General features: G+C 38.2%; 1 protein-coding gene across 3 annotated transcripts in view; it reads left to right on the top strand.

Annotated features, from left to right (window-relative positions):
* Positions 1-17,114, top strand: part of Larp1b (La ribonucleoprotein 1B) — a 33,406-nt gene extending 16,292 nt beyond the window's left edge. For all 3 annotated transcript variants that reach the window (XM_052180577.1, XM_052180579.1, XM_052180578.1), the window contains exons 4-10: positions 750-924; positions 5,434-5,574; positions 8,036-8,179; positions 8,600-8,765; positions 11,787-11,931; positions 13,865-14,039; positions 14,547-17,114. In XM_052180577.1, the coding sequence (XP_052036537.1) occupies positions 750-924; positions 5,434-5,574; positions 8,036-8,179; positions 8,600-8,765; positions 11,787-11,931; positions 13,865-14,039; positions 14,547-14,566 (966 nt within the window). In that variant the 3' untranslated portion in view covers positions 14,567-17,114. The remainder of the gene's footprint in view (positions 1-749; positions 925-5,433; positions 5,575-8,035; positions 8,180-8,599; positions 8,766-11,786; positions 11,932-13,864; positions 14,040-14,546) is intronic.
* Positions 17,115-19,194: the final 2,080 nt, after the last annotated feature.

Here is a 19,194-nt window from a genome sequence, read left to right as displayed (position 1 = left end):
CAGTTTTAACACTGTCCATTCACTTTACTTTGGTGGACATTTAAGTTATTGTAAATGAAATGCTATATAATTTTGCACAGAAATTTCCTTTCTTCCCTATAGTAGACAGATAACTAGGGAAAAGAGTGGCAAGATCATATACTAGCTATCATTTAGTTTTTTTAAGAAACTGTCAAACTTGTGCTCCCACTGATGGTATCTTAGAATTTCAGTTACTTCATAGTCTCAATACTCTTAATTTGGTCAGTTTATTTATTTTTTTAAGAAATGATTTCTTTTTATTTTATGTACATCGGTGTTCTTCCTGCTTGTATGTGTGTGAGAGTTTCAGATCTCCTGGAACTGGAATTATATAGACAGTTGTGAGCTGCCATATGGGTGCTAGGAATCAAAACCCTTATTCTGGAAGAACATATTCTTCCAAATACAATATTCTTAAGCATTGAGCTATCTCTCCAGCCCAGGTTGGTCAATTTTTTAAAACTATATCCATTGTGGTAAATTTGTGATTAATTTGCCATTCTTTTGAGGAATGATGGCAGCATATTCATGTGTTGGTAAAACTGGGGATCTAACCTTACCTTATGCATGCTACTAGACAAGTGCCCTACTCTCCAGGTTTTTCCTTTTAGCAAGTTATTTCCTTTTACATTTTAAAGCAATATTTAAAATAGGCATATTGACTTTTTTTTTTCAAGTGAAATGCTAATAGAAATGATTCTATTCAGAACACTTATTTTTTTTGGCAGTCTCAGAGTGTTATCAACCAAGGAAATAAAAAGCCACAAATTAGAAAAGAAAAAGAAGAGAAGATTGAAAAAAGAAGCAACAGTGAGAGCAAAGAGAACCGGGAAGCAAAACTAGATGGTCCTATTGAGAACATCAGCGAGGATGAGGCTCAGTCAAGCAGCCAGCGGAAGAGAGGTGAGCCAGCTGGAGTCTTCATTTTAACTGGAAGTTTCCAGGACTGCATTGTAACGAATTGTATTAGTCTTTGTCATCATATGTTCAGCCTCCTGCAGTAGTAGTAACTGATTTGGCCTGTTTGGTCTTCCTGCTTGTCCTGCCCTGTATTTATTTTTGCATTTAAACTCTATTCTGTACAAAAAAAAAAAAAAAAAAAAAAAAAAAAAAAAGAGGAGTGAAATTCTTTATAGATCTTCTTGCAGATATATTCTTAGATTAGTCTTCTTTTAAATTTACATTGAAATTACTCTCTGCATTTTTGAGAAAATTAAAAAACTTTTTTAAAGAGAAAAAGTGAAAACATTTTAGTCAGTATATTGAGGATTTTTTTTTTTTTTGGTTATATTTTTGTTGTCGTAACAGAGTGGCCTGGAATTTATCTTTGTCTTCTGAAAAAATTTGTCTGACAATTTTTTTCAAGATTTTATTTTTAATTATGTGTGTGCATGTGCGTCAATGTATGGGTATATGCATGTGGGCACAGGTACCCATGTAATTTAGAAGAGGGTGTTTGATCCCTGGAGTTGTAGGCAGTTCTGAGATCCCTCACATGAGTTCTAGGAGTGGAACTAGGTCTTCTAGAATAGCAATTCATGTTCTTTAAGCACTGTGCCATCATTTCTCTCCAGCCCCAGTTTTAGCCAAGGTTTTCCCCAAAAAGATAAAGTTATGAAATGTACTGCCCTAAATTCTTTTCCATTTTTTTCTGGACTCTTAATATCTTCATGTGTTTAGGGGCAAGGTTGGTGAAAGCCTCTATTAATTCAAGTTTCTAAGTCTAGGATGAGCAGCAAGAGATACAGGCAATGTTCAGGGAACTTAAAATGGAGAGTCTGATTGCCTTAGGAAGGCATTTACTCTGCAGAGGTGAAATGACACACCAAGGTATCTTTGATGGTGTAGCCCGTGGCACTTAACTTCATGACTGTCAGGACCAATTTATCATATCCTACGCACATACAGTTGAATCATTGTCTTTTAAAACTTGTTTATTTGAGACAGGGTTTCTCTATGCAGTCATGACTGTCCTGGAGCTCACTATGTAGACCAGGCTGGCCTCTCACAGATATTGTCCTGCCTCTGCCTCCTGAATGCTAGGACTAAAGGAATAAAGGTGTGCACAGCCTCGACTAACTGAGTCTTTGTCTTTTATTAAATAATTATAGCTGCAAGAGTTAAGGACTAGGTTCCTTTGATCTATTAAACAAAGCTTGACTTAGAACAGAATAAACAACTGTTAGAAATTTCTGCCTGTTCATTACCTGCTTTGTCACATAACATTTTTCCTGCTTCTTCTATAATAGTGTTCATGGCTGGCTAGAATTCATACATATGAAAGACCTGTCATTTTACTTTAAGATTTGTCTTTGTTTTGTTTTAGTTGAAATTGATTGGTCACTACTAAGTTAGGTGTTTTATAGATAGCCAGATAAATTTGTCATATTTAAGCCATGAATTGTGCACCTACTGCATGTTTTTTCCAATGAAGATGATAATATTAACTTATATTCTTTTTTTTTTCTTGGTTTCTCAAGACAGGGTTTCTCTGTGTAGTCCTGGCTCTCCTGGAACTCACTCTATAGACCAGACCGGCCTCGAATTCAGAGGTCTGTCTGCCTCTGCTTCCCAAGTGCTGGGATTAAAGGCGTGTGCCATCACCCAGTTACAAATGTATATTCCTATATTTTCTTGATGGGGGTAGTGCCATGCACATCACAGCATCCATGTGGAGGTTATAAGACAACTTGGAGGAGTTGGTTCTGTCTTCTACCATGTGAGTTCCAAGGATCCAACTCTGGTCCTGAAGCTCAGAAACACTTTTGTGGGTATGCAGAGCCAGCACATGTTGAGTTATGGGGGAAGAACTTGTGAGTTAGAGACAGGTTCTGTAGGGGCAGAATTAGTGAGCAACTTATCTGTCAGTGAGAAACTTATTTCAAAAGAGATGGACAGTTCTGAGGACAACTCCAAAGGTTGTTCTCTGATCACCATGTCCAGCATGCATATATGACATGCATGTGCATACACAAATAGCTTGGTCTGTCATTCACTTGGAAAGCTGAGGCAGGGGTGCAGCTTTAAGGCCAGCTTGCATTGTTTAGTAAGTACAGAGCCTGCTAAGACTAGATGTCAAGCCCTGTCTTGAGAAACCAAAAAGACAAAGTAGTCAAAGGTGGGATTGGGGTTGGGAGGGTGGGCAGCATTGTGCAGACTTTCTAAAACAACCTTTTTATGGTTTTTTTGTTTTGTTTTGTTTTGTTTTTTGTTTTTTGTTATTTGGTTGTTTGGTTGAATTTTCAAGACAGGATTTAACTGTGTAGCCCTGGCTATCCTAGAACTCCATAGATTACGCTGGCCTCTAACTCAGAGATCCACTCAGCTCTGCCTCCTGAGTGCCCAGATTGAAAGCATGTGCCACCTCCGCATGTGTATGAGTATGTGTATCCACAGCATGTATGTGGAAGTGGAAGGCAACTTGCAGGAGTCGGTTCTCTTCTACTATGTGGGTTTTGAGGATCAAATTCAGTTTGTCAGCTTTTTGGAAGGTGCCTTTACCTGAGCCATCTTGCCACCATAATATTCATTTTTTTTTTTTTTGTTAAGTACTTTGGTCATCTTCCTTTGTATAACCGTAACGTTTTTTTTCTTTTTTGAGACAAAGTCTCTCAATCTACCTCTGGCTATCATGAAACTCACTGTTTATCCCAGGCTGGACTTAAAACTCACAGAGATCCCCTTACTTTTGCCTCCCAAGTGCTGGAAATAAAGACGTGCACCACCATGCCTGGAAACCAAGATAATTTTAAAGTTACCAGTCCCCAAGAGAAGACGATTGTATCTTCCCCTGCCCTCTCTCTTTATCCTTCATCCTCTCTCCTTTGTCCTTACTTGTGCTCTCCTCTTCTTACTTCTGCCTTCCCTTGTCATTTGTCCTTTATGGTCTTTCTTGGATCCAGTCTGGCTTTGAACTGTTAATCCTCTTGAGTCAACACCTAGGTGCTAGGATTACAGGCCTGAACCACCCACCTCACCTGGTGTATTAATTCCTTTTCCTGATGCTGTGGCAAAAGCCACACAAGTGGATGAATCTATTTTTGATTATGGTTAAAATACAGTCTTTGGTGGGGGAGTCACAGTGGCAGGATTGGGAGTTACTTGGCTGTATTTCATTCCGAGGCAGCAGAAAGTCAGGAAGCTTTTGCTCTGCTCTTTCTCATGACCCTGGCCTATAAATTAGTGCTGGCTACTGTTAACTCTAGTCCACCTTAATTAACAGAATCTAAAAAAACCGTATAGCTAAGAGACTTATTTCCTAGATGATTCCAAATACCTTCAGGTTGACTATTGAAATTTAACATCAAGTGGACACCTTTAATCCCAGTACTCGTAAGGCAGAGACAGGTGGATCTTTGTGAGTTTGAATATAGCGTGGTCTACAGATTGAGTTTCTGGACAGAGCTACAGAGAGAGAGAGAGAGAGAGAGAGAGAGAGAAAGAGAGAGAGAGAGAGATTGAGATTGAGTATCTCAGGACAGAGTGGAACTTGAAATCCTCCTGCATTAGCCTCTCAGGAACTAGATACAGGCATGAGCCATTGTGTTTGGCTCATTTGTTTTCAGTGTGTCTTCTTTTGTTTTCAGTGTGTCTATAATAGGGGTAATATTATGTCTGTAAAGAAAATTGTGTTGGGCTGGAGAGATGACTCAGTGGTTAAGAGCACTGACTGCTTTTCTGAAGGTCCTGAGTGCAAATTCCAGAAACCACATGGTGGCTCACAACCATCTGTAGTGAAAACTGATGCCCTCTTGTGGTGTGTCTGGAGACAGCTACGGTGTACTTAGATAAACATGCTCATTCCTCACATGCTTTTGAGAAACTTCTTATTAATAGTAATACTAGACAAATGACTACTTCAGTGTTCTGAAGCTAAAGCCTTTAGGTTTGTTTTTATGATTTTTGTGTGTTTATGTATTTATGTTTGTGTATGTGGCTTGTGTGTGCATGCATAAGTGTATGGAGACCAGTTACTCTCGGTTTTATTTCTCTTACTGAACATGAAACTTGCTGGCCAGCAAGATCCAGGGATCCTCCTGTTTCTGCCTCCCCAGCCCTGAGTGTTGGCATCGTAGGCCTGGCTTTTATGTGGGTGCTGGAGGGAAACTTGGGTCCGTGTGCATAGGTAGCAAGTATTTTACTAATGGGCTCATCTTCCCAACCCCCGGGATATTGGTTCGATTAATTTTTTTTTTTTAATTTACTGGCTTTTCACTTGCTAGTGAGAAATATTTTTAACAAACTTAATCAAAGATTGGTCTATAAGAATGAAAAGAATTCTTTTGGTATTCTACAGATAATCTGTTCAAAGGCAGACTGAATCCTTAATTAAAATTCAGATTGCTTTTAGAATTGCAGAGCCTTAATGAAAGTTGTATATTATTATGAAATGATTTTGGTTTTTTCTTCAAGCTAATAAGCACAAATGGGTACCACTCCACTTAGATGATGTGAGACCAGACAGCCAGGAGAGACCTGGGTCCCGGAACAGCTCTAGATGTCAACCTGAAGCAAACAAACCAGCGCACAGTAATAGGAAGAGTGATGCACGAAGTAAGTGTCACGCCAAGAGCGCCATGGAGTCAGACAAACAGCTGTAGTGCTTGCTGTCAGAACTGTGTCTTTGATTCTACAACTTTGCAGAGGACATGGCACTTAACAAGGCTGAATGTTAACACAGTGTAACTGCCTATAACCTCATTCCAATGTTGGTGTTTATCCTTTTGGTCTTTCCAGACAGGGTTTCTTTGTGCAACCCTGGCTGTCCTGGAATTCCCTCTGTAGATCAGGCTGGCCTCAAACTTGGATCTACCTGCCTCTGCCTCCTGAGTGCTGGGATTCAAGGTGTATACCACCATCTCCTGGCTTAATTTTATATCTTATTTTATACATTGAGACAGGGCCTCACTATTTAGCTCACTATCTAGCCAGGCACTTATATATCTGACCTCAGACTTGTGATCCTCCTGCCTCAGCTTCCAAGTGTTAGGATTACAGACAAGTGCCATCTCTCTAGGCTTCTAGTCTTTCTTAAGCTCTCTGTCTCCCCATCTGGTCTGGCATTACACATTGCTTTAGTTGATTTTCTCCTTAATCTCCACCATTGTCTTAATAGTTCCTCTGCTTTGGTTATGGTTTTTCAAGATAGGGTCTCTGTGTAGCAATCTCTGTGTGGGACTCATTGTGTAATCCAGGCTGACCTTGAACTCACAGATTGGCCTGCTTCTACCTTCAATTAAAATTTTGGAACTAAAGGCATGAACTGTTCTCTGCAAGATAATAAGGTTTTTTTTTTTTTTTTTGGTTTTTTTAAACAGATACTCTTTACTTTGGGTTATGTTTTGGGCCATGTTTCCTTATGATTAGTTTTTAAAGACAAATTTTTAGTAGAAATACTTTTTTTTAAAGACAGGGTCTTCTATATAAACCAGCAATCTACCAGCCTCTTTTATTTCCAAGTACTGGGAATAAAAGGGTGTGCCATAGTACCTGGCATCTAAATACTTTTTAGAATTGACATTTATGTTTAAATAACTTTAAGCTTTTTGTGAGTATGGTATGGTGTAAAATAAGGCCTACTTTGGGTTAAGGAAGGACTATTTGGTTTAGCTATCTTAGATCTCACTGAATATTGTTGCCCAGTCTGACCTTGAACTCAAAGTCCTCCTACCTTAACTTCCCAATAGCTAGGATTGTAGATGTGTAACCATTCTTATTAAGAATATTTTAGGGGCTGGAGTGATAGCCCAGTGGTTAAGAATGTTTACCTCTCCTGAAGATCAGCGATGAGCACCTTCATGACATCCTGTAACTCCAGGTGCAAGGATCGAAGCGTCTCTTCTAACATCTGTGGGCTTTTCTTCACATGTGGTAGACATAAATCCATATGCAAACAGACACATAAATTACAAAGAATTTTAAATTGGCATAGAAGATAGAGTTATAGGGTCTAGGGCATTGGCTTTCAGTAGGAGAGATAATGCTGGATGTCCTTGCTGAAGAATGAATAGATGCTAGGGGTATTGTCTAATGAGTGGAGTGATGGATGATGCAAAGCATCTGAATAGCATGCAGAGTAATTCCATCTCACTCTTGTCTAACCAGCATCAAAAGCATGAGGTTGAAAAGCCCTTATTGCAGGCCATGGTGGCCCATGCCTTTAATCACAGCAGTCGGGAGGTAGAGGATGGGGGTCTCTGTGAGTTTGATGATAGCCTCCTGTCTACAGAGTGAGAGTTGTTGAATACAGTAGATACAATTCCTCTTGTTCTTCATCTAAATTTTTTATGTGCTTTCTGTTTCTCTTTAAAATCATGCCTTTTGTTTGGTAGTATTTCTTCCTTACTTGTTTTATAGAAAGTGTATTTTTAGGGAAGTTCTACATTTAAATACAGTAACTGTGGAGCATTGTAAATATGTATATAACAGCATATTCTTAGCAGAGGACCTCTCTGTCTTTCTAGTGTGTCATTTACTTATATAGAATGTTCTCTATATATGTTCAAGCACCTCCTTATCTCCACCCACTTTTTATGCCAAGGATATTGACAATCAGCTTGGATTTCTTGCTGTTTAAATACAGCCTGACTACTATCAACTAGGATAGAAGAGAGGAAGGATGTGGTAACTCCTGCTTAGTAATCTCATCACTGTGGCAGGTTTACGCAGGAATTTCTAAGAGTTGCCAACTTGGGCTAGCAAATCAGACACTACCTTACAAACCCCCAAGGGGATCCTGCCTTTAATCCCATCACTTGGGAGGTAGCCCACTGCAGATCTGAATGCAATTCCAGCAGCCCCACCTACATAGTGATACCTTGTCTGGAAAAGAAAATCAAAGAGAAGTGGGTAGTAGGTGACTATAGTCAAAATAAATTGTTTACACGTGAAATTATCAAAGAATAAATAAAAGGTGCTTTTAAAATCCAAAGGAAAAAACTGGGGGAGAAAGTAGTTACTATATTTTCATAGAGATTATTGTATTTATTGTAAATTCGAATGTTTTTATTTGAAGGTTGGAGACGGGATAGAGAAAAGAGAGATGATCAAGATGAAGTATCCAGTGTGAGAAGTGAGGGTGGTACCATCCGAGGTTCCACTAGAGGCCGGGGAAGAGGCCGGGGCCGAGGAAGAGGCCGAGGCCGAGGAAACCCAAGATGTACGACATGAGGAGTTTTTTCTCTCTGTTAAATTAGACGAGCTTTGAAAAAAATAACAAATAGTCTTGTTTTTTCATGTTACCCTATATTATGTTAAATTTTTAAAAAATTTTATTTATATATGTGTGGGTTAGGTCAGGGTGCCATGGTGTTCATGGGGAAATCTGAGGATAAATTTTAGGAGTTGGTTCTCTCTACCACGTGTGACCAGGAGGTTGTATGCAAGGTATTAGCTTGGTGGCACGGGCCTTTTCCCTGCTGAGCTAGCTCAGTGGTCATCTGGCACGATGGGTCAGCTAATCATTTTAGTTTGACAGTAAATTCGGTTTTGTGTTTGCAGTTCTTCATTATGGATTTCCCTTTATGGTTACTGATTATTTTTTAAATTTGTGATCACCTTTCTTTTACTTTGTATCCAGTGAACTTTGATTATTCATATGGTTATCGAGAGCCAGGGGAAAGGACTGAGCAGCCATTTCCTACAGAGCTTAACACCAGCATGATGTATTATTACGATGATGGCACAGGTGTGCAGGTGTATCCTGTGGAAGAAACACTGCTTAAAGAGTACATTAAGCGCCAAATGTAAGTACATACATGTCAGAGAAAGAAAGAGGGTACAGAAGTCTGTTTCTGCAGCACATTTATATATCTGACTATTATCACATTTTCAAAGCTGCAATAGTAAAATTGTAGATGGGGAAATTATTTTGATTTTTTCCCTAAGAGATTGAGAAAAATAGGTATCTACAAATTCACATTCCTGTTATTTTCCAAGGAGTAGTTAAAATGTCATTGCATAATAAGTAAGTATGAAAAAATATAAGGCTAAAACTTCTACATATTAATTTAAAATAAGTAAAATGTGTCTCATTTGCAAGTAGATATTTATATTACAATTTGTAAATGAGCAGGGTGTTGTACATGCATATAATTCCAGGACTAGGTGTCTGAGGCAGCATTGCTGTGAGTTCAAAGCTGGCCTGAGACAGAGGGTAAAACCCATATGAAAAAAAGCAAAACAAATATGAAAAAGACAATAAAACACTTGTAAATGATTAAAATAGTACCTGATATTTCAAAAATTTTAAATAGCAACTGAATGCTGCATTGTCTTTTTATCTTTTAAACTCTGAATTCTTCATGACATCTATTAAAGGAGAAATGTTTTTAAGTCAGGATCTTAGGCTCCACTGTGCTCAGGAGGGAGGGAGGAGCAGAGCTGCTTCCCTGTTGACAGTTTCTGGTCATGCAGTGTAGAATGCAGAGCTGCTAAGTAGGACATGTATGTCCCCTAGGACACTGAGCAAACTGTCAGACATTGGTCATGCCTCCTTTTTGTTGTTTCATTGGCAGGCAGGGTTTTGGCAAACATCCATGGAATATCTCTTAGAGAAGCGGGCTCACACTTTGCTCACTGAGCTGTCAGGTAGTTCCTAGTCTAGTGCTTGGAGAGGTTGTGGATTAGGGTTTGCATTTTTGTCTTTTTTTCTTTATTTAAAGTTTTTATTGTACTTTGGTGCTAAATATTATTTTACTATTACTACATTATGAGCAACTGAACTAACTAGGCAGATGAAAATATATTTTAAAGTTACTTTACTATTCCTTTTTTTTTTTCTTTTTTGAACCAGGGTTTCTCTGTGTAGCCCTGGATGTCCTGGAACTCACTCTGTAGACCAGGCTGGCCTTGAACTCAGAAATCCGCCTGCCTCTGCCTCCCAAGTGCTGGGATTAAAGGCGTGTGCCACCACTGCCTGGCTATTTTACTATTCCTAATGGATAGTCTTAGTCACTTTAAATGAAAATTTTATAACAATTTTTTTGATGTAAGAATATTTAAATTAAGTTTTTATTTTTATCTTTTCCTTTTGAGATAGGCACAATGGAGTACCTGAAACTTCTGGTCCCTCCTGCCTCAACTTTTCAAGTGCACACTACTCTGTCACCACACTGGGCTAAATTTTAACACTGGCTATTTCTTTGTCATTCAATCTCTTGTCATTCAGACTTACAGATTAGTATGTTTGTAACCCAACATAGACTATAGCTAATAGAGACTTATGGATTTACATACATAGTTTGATTTTCATAATGGATTTAAAGGGAAGCTTACTACTGATTTAGGACTCTGTACTTAAGTATGGTTTTAATTTATGACGACATCAGATGTCTACTGTAATGTCCCAGTTTTTGTAATCTCAGACAAGATTCTGAGGCAGTGGGATCAGGCATTTGAGATGCAATAAAAATCAGAATGTATGACTTTGATTTATTTGTGTTGCCAAGGTGTCAGTAAACAAGCTCTATGAGAACTTTGTACTTTGACTGATAGATATCACACAGGACAGATTTAGATCTTACATTTTTAAAGTAGGGTAATTTTCCCCTCTCCCACAAGTAAAATGTTACCCCAAATCAGTTAATATTTAGACATGCTTAGTTCTTCAAGGTTAGAATTTGTCCTAAGTAGTCCAAGGTTACCAAGTAATGGAGTTGTACACTAAAGAGTGTGAGTTGTGTGCTCTCTCCTAACTTGCTGCTACCAGAGAACTTTCTCTGGGCCTGGGAAGTAGGATTGCCTGTTACAATGTCGCCGTGGTTTCTCTTTATCCCATCTGGAATCCTGATCTTTGTCTTTAGAGTCTTGTTTTCATTTTATTATGTAGATACTTTAAGTGTATGTTTTCCAAGTTCTTTCATATTTTTCCTTCTGAGTCTTTTATGACTTATCTTTAAGTTTAGAGTCTTTGGTTGGACTGATAGTTGTCTGTTTATAATCTGTCTGGGACAAGGTTAAGTGGGTCTGTGCTTAAATAACTCTAACCCTAAGTTAGTCTGTGTCCTTTCACTCCATGGGCTTCATGGAGTCAGTGATAGTTCTTTCTTAGCTATATTATATTCATTCTTGCCTTTGTTTGGAAATGATGAAAATCAAAGCCTGGATTTCTACAAGCTATGCATGATTGTGTTACTGTGTTGGCATGTTCTTCACTTAGTTGTGTGCTGGTTGTTAGGGGGTCCTAACATACAATGTTAGTGTGTTAGTTTGGGGGCAGGGGGAACCAAAATACCTTATGTTTGAGCATGAATCAACAAAAGACATTCTCAAGTACACTGTTCTTCCCAGTGTTTGGGAGGCAGTAAACTGATATGTTTAGTTTTATTATTATTATTATTATTTAGTGTTTAAATGAAGCAGGTGGAGGAAGCTTTGTAATGGAATCTTTCATTGAGTGACTCATTGAAAAATTCAGGGCTGTAGAATTTTCACTTAACCCAGAAAGTACATGGCTGGATTCTGAACTTTATAAACAAATGGATTTTAAAATTATATTTTAATTTGTTATACTTAAGTTTAGTTAAATGATTAGCATTAATTATTAATAACTTTCTACTTGTGTGTAAAAGAAATTATCAAGTGAGCAGGGTTTTGCTTGGTCTCATGTTTGCCACATGCTGTTATATTCCATGTATATTTTACCTAATCTGTAATATAGTAGTAGTATTAGCCAGAGGAGAATAATCTGATGACAGTTGTTATAAGCGGTCAGTACACATCTGTGTGGCTGAATGAGTGGATGAACTCATGTCCTCTTTTCATAGTGAGTATTACTTCAGCATAGAGAACTTGGAACGGGACTTCTTTCTCCGAAGAAAGATGGATGAGCAGGGATTCCTGCCTATTTCCCTGATTGCTGGTTTTCACCGTGTGCAGGCTCTCACCACAAACCTTAATCTCATCTTGGAGGTAAATGTTCTTTTAAAAAAGAATAAAACAGTTAAACTTAAAACTGTCCTTTAAAAAGTGTTTAAAAGAGCGGACTATTCAGTGGTAGAGCATTTGGCCAATATACAGGAGATCCTGGGTTTATCTCCAGAAGTAGCTTCCCAGCCCTAAAACAAGGAAAGAAAGTGGGCTGCTGAGATGCTTCCATGAGTAAGTGTGCTTGCTATCAACCCTGAAGACCTGTGTCCTATCCCTATCCATGTGGTGGTGGAAGGAGAAAGCCATGTACAAGTTGTCCTCTAATTCCACATGTTCAGCATGGCATATGTATGCAAGGCCACACTGTACAGATGGTTACATGTGTTAAAAAGTATGCTAACTAAGAAGTTTGCTAAGAATTACTTGGGATGTTCAAGACAAGTCTGAGCTAGAGAGCAAGACCCTGTCTCAAAATTAACCACCCTCCCTACTCCTAACTCTTAGAAAAGTATGCTAGGCATGGAAATCTAAAGTCACTCAGAAGTCACACATACACACACAGCCTTTATATTTTGATATGCCTTAATCAGCATAATAGCTGGGCTACTACCTAACTTCCACTACTGATAGACTCCACCTCCCTCTGATAATTCCAAGTTACAACTTACTAAACTCTGTGTTCTATCTTGGCTGCTCTGGACCCAAAGGGCTGCACAACCAGGCATCATTCTTCTGGCTCCTTTACACGTTGACTCGCATGTCCTATGTCCTCCACACTGTCTTGGCATAGGGGATTTCCCTTTCCTTCTCCCCTCCAGGTCCCAAGCCTAGGAATCTTAAAAGTCCTTTCTCTGTTTGCCTTCCCCAGCCACTGACTGCCAGCATCTTTATTCACCAGTCAGAACCAGAAGCTACATGCAGACACTAGTGTAAGCATTTTGGGGGACCCAAATTAACATTAAAATACAAGCAACATTAGGCCAAAATCTACTACACAGAATGCAAAGTCTTGTCTGTCTCTCCAGTATGTAAATCTCCATGATTATTTGTTCATTTACCTTGATTGCTATAGTTTTCTTCTCTTTCCTTTAATAGTTAAAATAGCCTTAAACCATTAAAAAAAAAAAGAATGCAAAGTCTTGTGCATAGACCACCAAGTGATTCCAGAGGTTGTTTTCTACATAGAAAATAAATTCCACAGGATCTGTGACACAGTTTTTACCTCACCTTTGGCCAGTCAGTAATAAGTCAGTTGTTCCCTTGTTAGTAATCAGTGTGATTTCTTTTTTGTATATTCCTCTTGAGATAGGGTCTTACATGGGACAGGTATGACTTAAACTCATATCAAACAATGTAACATTGGATAACCTTTAGTTCTTGATCCTTTTACCCCTACTACCTGAGTGAGTGCTGGATTCCAGGCACACATTACCGTCCCTGGTTTTTCTAGAGGTACTTGTGATCCATCCTGTCGGAAGAGCTCTAGGAAGCATGCTGTACCTTCAGCCTGTCCACTCATGTTTTTGACAGTGGGAGTTGGGGATACAGGTTGTCATGGAGCACTGCCTACCCTCAAGCTCACTATGGAGCCTAGAAGGACGTTGAGATCTTTGCTTACCTCCGTTTGTCTCCTACCCCCATTTCCTGAGTTCTATTTTCTGGTTTTGTTTTTTGAGACAGAGTCTTACTATATATTATTAGCTCTGTCTGGCCCAGAGCTTTCTGTATAGAACAAGCTGGCCTCAAACTTAGCACAATACTTTTGCTTCTGCTGCCTGATCACTGAGATTACAGTCATGGGCCAATATGCCTAAAAAATTGTTCTATTGCTAACACTATTCACAGTTTGTCTTAGATACATTAACTATATTATTACAGTCTTCTAATGCAAAACTTTGCAATTTTTATATTAGAAATATAAGACATACAACTACATTTTGAATGTAACTTTAATGCTTAAAATTTCTATTGCCAGGCACTTAAGGATAGCACAGAAGTAGAAATTGTGGATGAGAAAATGAGGAAAAAGATAGAACCAGAAAAATGGCCAATTCCAGGCCCTCCTCCACGAAATGTGCCACAAACAGACTTCTCTCAGTTGATTGATTGTCCAGAGTTCATACCTGGCCAGGCCTTTGGCTCCCATACAGGTAACTGCTTTTTGTCTAGTGCAGTCAGTGTAGCAGTGGGCTGCTGGTGAGGGTTCCTCTTTATCTATAGTTTATTGAGTTTTCATAGCAAAACTAAAACTAATGAATGACTCTTGGTCCTCCAGATCCTACTTATCTCCCAGCTAGACCATAGTTATGCAGAATCCTAGTGTTTCTTGATCTTGTGTATTGTCTTGTGTAGACTTTCTTCCTATCTTTTAAATTCTACTAAATGACTATATATCATGCCACTTCCCTTCATCTAAAACTGAAAGAGCCAAAATTTGTACTCTAGGTGGGTTGGCCTTCCTTTACTTTTGTTACCAATGTACTTTAACCTTGTCTTGAAAATATAACATAACCCATATTCTAAAATAGTATCGGGATTTTCTGCAACCTGGTTCTGTTAAGTTTCCAAAAACTACATTAGTGTTAAGAATTTTTTGCCTGGTTCATTTTAAAGATAATTGCTCTTGGGAAAAATATGTGTGCTTAACCTTTTTTCAGTCAGGGTGATGATCTACTGATGCTCTTGGATGTCATATGACCGGAATATACAGTGGAGTAGGTGACTCCATGAAATACCATGTAAATATGAGAGCAAATCGTGCTGCAGAAGTGAGAGTGACCATACTGTCTTCTGTGCAAGAATGTCTACGCCCACCCCCTTGTGGAGAAGGTTGGGCCAGCCTGCAGTGAGAAAACCAGCTTTACGATAATGATGTGAGACAGACCAGAGGACTGCTGTTACTGTAGGAGCTTCTCCTTTCTATGTCATTAGCTTAGGCTGCACGGGCTACTTCATTCATGGTGGGAAAGTTAATTGTTATCATTGGGGAAATACTGCAAATTCTATCTTTTGTTTCCAGGCATTTATACTTTGCCCAGATCAATAAAGCAGAAAAAGAGAGGATTGAGTAGCATTTCCAAAATTGTTAGGTCCTTTGCTATTTGACTTGCTCTTTAATATAGTATACTTTGCATAACTCACATGTTGTCATATTTCACATGTACTATAAGATGTATTAATGTGAATACTTAAGGGGTAAGAAATTTAAGTTAAATAAATAAGGGCATTTTTCCTTTATGCTTCAAAATTGTTTTTAAGGGCTTTTCTTTTTTATTGTTTATTTATTATTGTGTACATATGATATGTATGTTTTCTGAGTGCGGGCATATGTGTGCCATGGTGTGTATGTGTGGAGGTAAGAGGACAACTTTACAGAGTTGGTTCTTTATTTCCACTATGGGACTCAGGTATTAAACTCAGGTGGTTAGATTTGCCCAGCAAGTGCCCTTACCTTCTGAGCCATTTTGCTGGCTTCAAAATTGTATTTCATACATTGGCATAAAAACACTGCCTGCCTATCTATGTTCCTCAAACTGTAAACCAGAATAAATCTCTCTTGTTAAGAATTTGGGGACATTAATAAAAAATAACTAATAAAGAAAGTTAGTACCAAGAATAACCTGCTGTGATAACCTGACCATATGATATGTAAGCTTTTGGAACTGGTCTTCAGAAGGAATGTGAAAGACTTAGATGCAGAGCCCAGTGGGTCATTCTGAGAGGCTTATGGGAGACCAGCATGCCAATGAAGAGCTAGAAAGTGAACAATGTGCTCAGGAAATTTCAGAGAGGGGCTAGTACTTTGTGGAGAGTTGAGCTAAAGACTGTTTGCACTTTCTTCTGATGGAGAATATGGGCATATTCTGCCCATTCCTGAAAATGTAAGTCATGAGTGATTTGCAGTTTGTTTGGCAGTGGTAGTTTCAAGACAGAATTATGTTTCAGCTGAGGCATGTTTACTACTCACTGTGCTTATTCAGATCTATAGCAAGAGAAAGCAGAAAGACTGGAAAATGTTTGGGGAATAAAGGAGTGCACCAAGCAGAGTGCACACAGAGCTTTTTATAATTAAGGAAATTAGTACTATTGTTTAATAGGAAGGACAGGTGCCCTGAGAGTAAAATCTATGCAAGTCTCCAACTTGTGAAAATAGAAATTGATTTGAAAGAAGAGAAACTAAACTGAGACTGCCTGATGGGGTTTCTGCTATGTAAACAGACTAATATAAGAAATGTTTCCCAGCTTTGGAAGCCCAAGAGTGTTGAAAGACTAGTTACAACTTTGTTAAGCTACTTACAGGTAATAGGAGTCAGGCAGCATCTCCGTCGGGCAGTAGAACTTGGATGCTTCATCAGCATGTAAATGCAAGTTACAGGGTCATGGAGGCTTACTACATGAGAAGCCACTGACACTTAGTAATGGGGTCTGAAACCCCATTGTTGAAGCTCTGTAAGGCCAAGTTGCAAAGTAGACTTCCAGGCTGTTGGGAGTTCCAGAATTGTGGAACAGCTGCTAAGGAAAACTGGAGTAGAATCATCCCATGAGAGAGGCTATATATACTACAGGTGACAAAATTGAAGGGGTGGAGTTGTCCATGGTTATTGGATCCCAGATGATAGTACAACAAGCCCCAGATGCTGATCATGGTATAGTGTTTTCCCCGCTAGGTTTAGGTGTTGCGTTGATCCAGCCTTCCTTTGCTATACCCCATTCCTCTCTGTTGGAATGGAAATGTTTACTCTATGCCTTTGTACATTGGAAGTATGTAACTTGTTTTCTGAAATTATAGAAACTCAAGACCTTGCCTTGCATCTCAGAGCCTTTGGGCCTTTGAACAATGTTAAATTAAAGACTATGGTGACTTTTGAAGTCAGACTGAGTTTATTTTGCTTTATGAGCCTATGGGAGTCAGAGATGAAATGTAATGGTTTAAAAGTAATTTGTTTGTCAAGTTGACAAGGAATGTACTTGTGATATTAATCTTCATTGTCAACTTGACTGGTTATGTCTGTGGGGACACTACCAGAAAGATTTAACTAAAGAGGGAAGACCCATCCTAAGCATGGGCTGGGTGCTTGGCCTGAGTCCCAGCATTCATCTCTCTGTGCTTCCTGACTGCAGATGCAGTGTGACCAGCCACCCCATGTTCCTATCACCATGCCTTCCCTGCCGTCATGGACTCTGCCTCTCAAACTGTGAGCCAAAATAAATCCTTCTTCCCTTAAGTTGCTTCTTGTCAAGTGTTTTGTTGCAGCGGCATAAGAAGACAGCTAATATACTGCCTATCAGTAAACAGTGATGGATATTTGTAGATATTTCTGTTTGAGGCCAAAATATTTCCTTTGGTTTTATTCCTTTTAAACTCCATATGTCTATATTATAAAGGTATTTGGATTATAATTATAAATCATACATAGAACTTGTTACTCTTTAAGTCACAAAGAACTAGTTTCAGATGTTTTGTGCCCCATAGTTTTTATCTTTCCATAGATGTTTTCTACCCATAATTTTGTCTCTCTGCAATAACTAGAGTATGTTTTTGAAGAGAAGTGAAAATTAGGTTTCTATTCCTAAAGATCGAATGAATAACCAAAAGAAAGTATGTGTAAACTTGGGATCCTTTTAGTCAGCTTATGAGCAACTAGTTAGGAACATTGGATAATAATAAAAAATACTTTTTATACCAGATAGCTGTAATAAAAAATACTTTTTATACCAGATAGCTGTAAACTAGGGGTTCAAGATGGTATTTTAGCCAGCTTATGAACAAGTAATTGGGAATGTTTGATTATATGGAATTTTTCCCCCAAGATAGCCAAGATAGGTCAGTCAAGCTGGACATGATTTTCCAGTAACAATTTATGTATTATTAATACAATTATAAGAATAAAATCAAAGTTTTATACATTTTTACCTTTTAAAGATATGTTCAGATGCATACAAATAAGTCAGTATAAATAAATGTCACGTTGATGTCAGCTTCTTTATATTGCAAAAGAGCAAGCAGATGCTAAATGTATGGAATGCTGATAGAAACATGCTGGTTCACATTAGCTCGTAGGAGTAAATGTGTCCTCCATTTCCTATAATCTTCACATTTGACCTTGTTAGTCTGCTTGTACATTGCTTAGAGAAATAGTGTGTCCCTGTAGACTGGAGAAGAAATTAGGTAAGACTATAGACAGCCTTAGGTAACTATGGTGGAGACAAGGATGGAGGCTTTTATCTTATACCCTTTAATATCAAATTAGAGTGTCTTAAAAACTTTTGATTATGTTTTCTATGCCATTTGTATAGTAAAATATTATAACATAACGGATCCTTTTTAATCACAGAAATTTAAATACCTACTTTTTCCTCTTTGGAGGTTGAATTGTGTAACATGGGTTGGTGTTGCAACTGAGCAGAAGATCTTAATCAGCACAAAAGGTTGATTTTTGAGACTGGTAAGATGACTTCTGGAATGCAGGGTTTGCTGTGTGGGTGTTGTCAGCTCATGATGTGTGAGAGGAAAGAGTTACTGAATAGGCTGTGGGACTTCCTTTGAAAGCTATATATAGAGATTCTTAAAGAAATCCTCATTACTCAGAACTGTAGTCAACCCACGGTGAGGGGAAAAGCCACCCTAGATCTATGTTTTCTTTGGAGACCCAGGCTGACATTTTTTATTCAATATAAAATCAGCAAAGGTAAATTGTCTGTATTCTCACAAATTGTACCCAAAGTGTTATATGACCAAATAATTTTTATCTACATAAATTAATGTCAGAAACTCTGAATCTCAATCTTTTGATTTTTAGTTTACTAAAAATATGTAATTGAAAATATTTTAGTTATAAAAGAAATTAGGAATCTGAAAACATGACAGGGTATATGTGTAAGTTTAAGCATAAAGAGAACAACTTCAAAGTTTCATCCTAATATTGTTAATTTTGCTCTTTGCCAAATATTTTAATATTCCATAAACACATAACTGTTCTAAGCACATAAACAACTATAATCCTGTAACTATAAACCTATAATTAAGCTTAGATGACTTTAAGAGATGACTACATATAACTGTTAGGTGTGTAAAAGAAAGATAAATTTGTGTGGTAAAATAGTAAACACTGGGGCTAGAGAAGGTAGTTTTAGCTGTTGAGAGCACTTGTTCCTTTTCCAGAAGACTCATCTCATGTAGACAGCTTCTTACTCTAGCCCCAAGGGATCCAGGACCCTGTTCTGACCTCCTCAGGCACCCCAGAAACATGTGGCACCATCTCCTTAGATAAAAACAAACACAATAAAAAGCTGACAGCTTTAATT

Source organism: Apodemus sylvaticus, chromosome 4 (genome assembly GCF_947179515.1).
Source record: "Apodemus sylvaticus chromosome 4, mApoSyl1.1, whole genome shotgun sequence".
Lineage (NCBI taxonomy): Eukaryota > Metazoa > Chordata > Mammalia > Rodentia > Muridae > Apodemus > Apodemus sylvaticus.
Note: the sequence above shows the minus strand (reverse complement) of the source record. Positions and strands in the feature narration are given on the sequence as shown.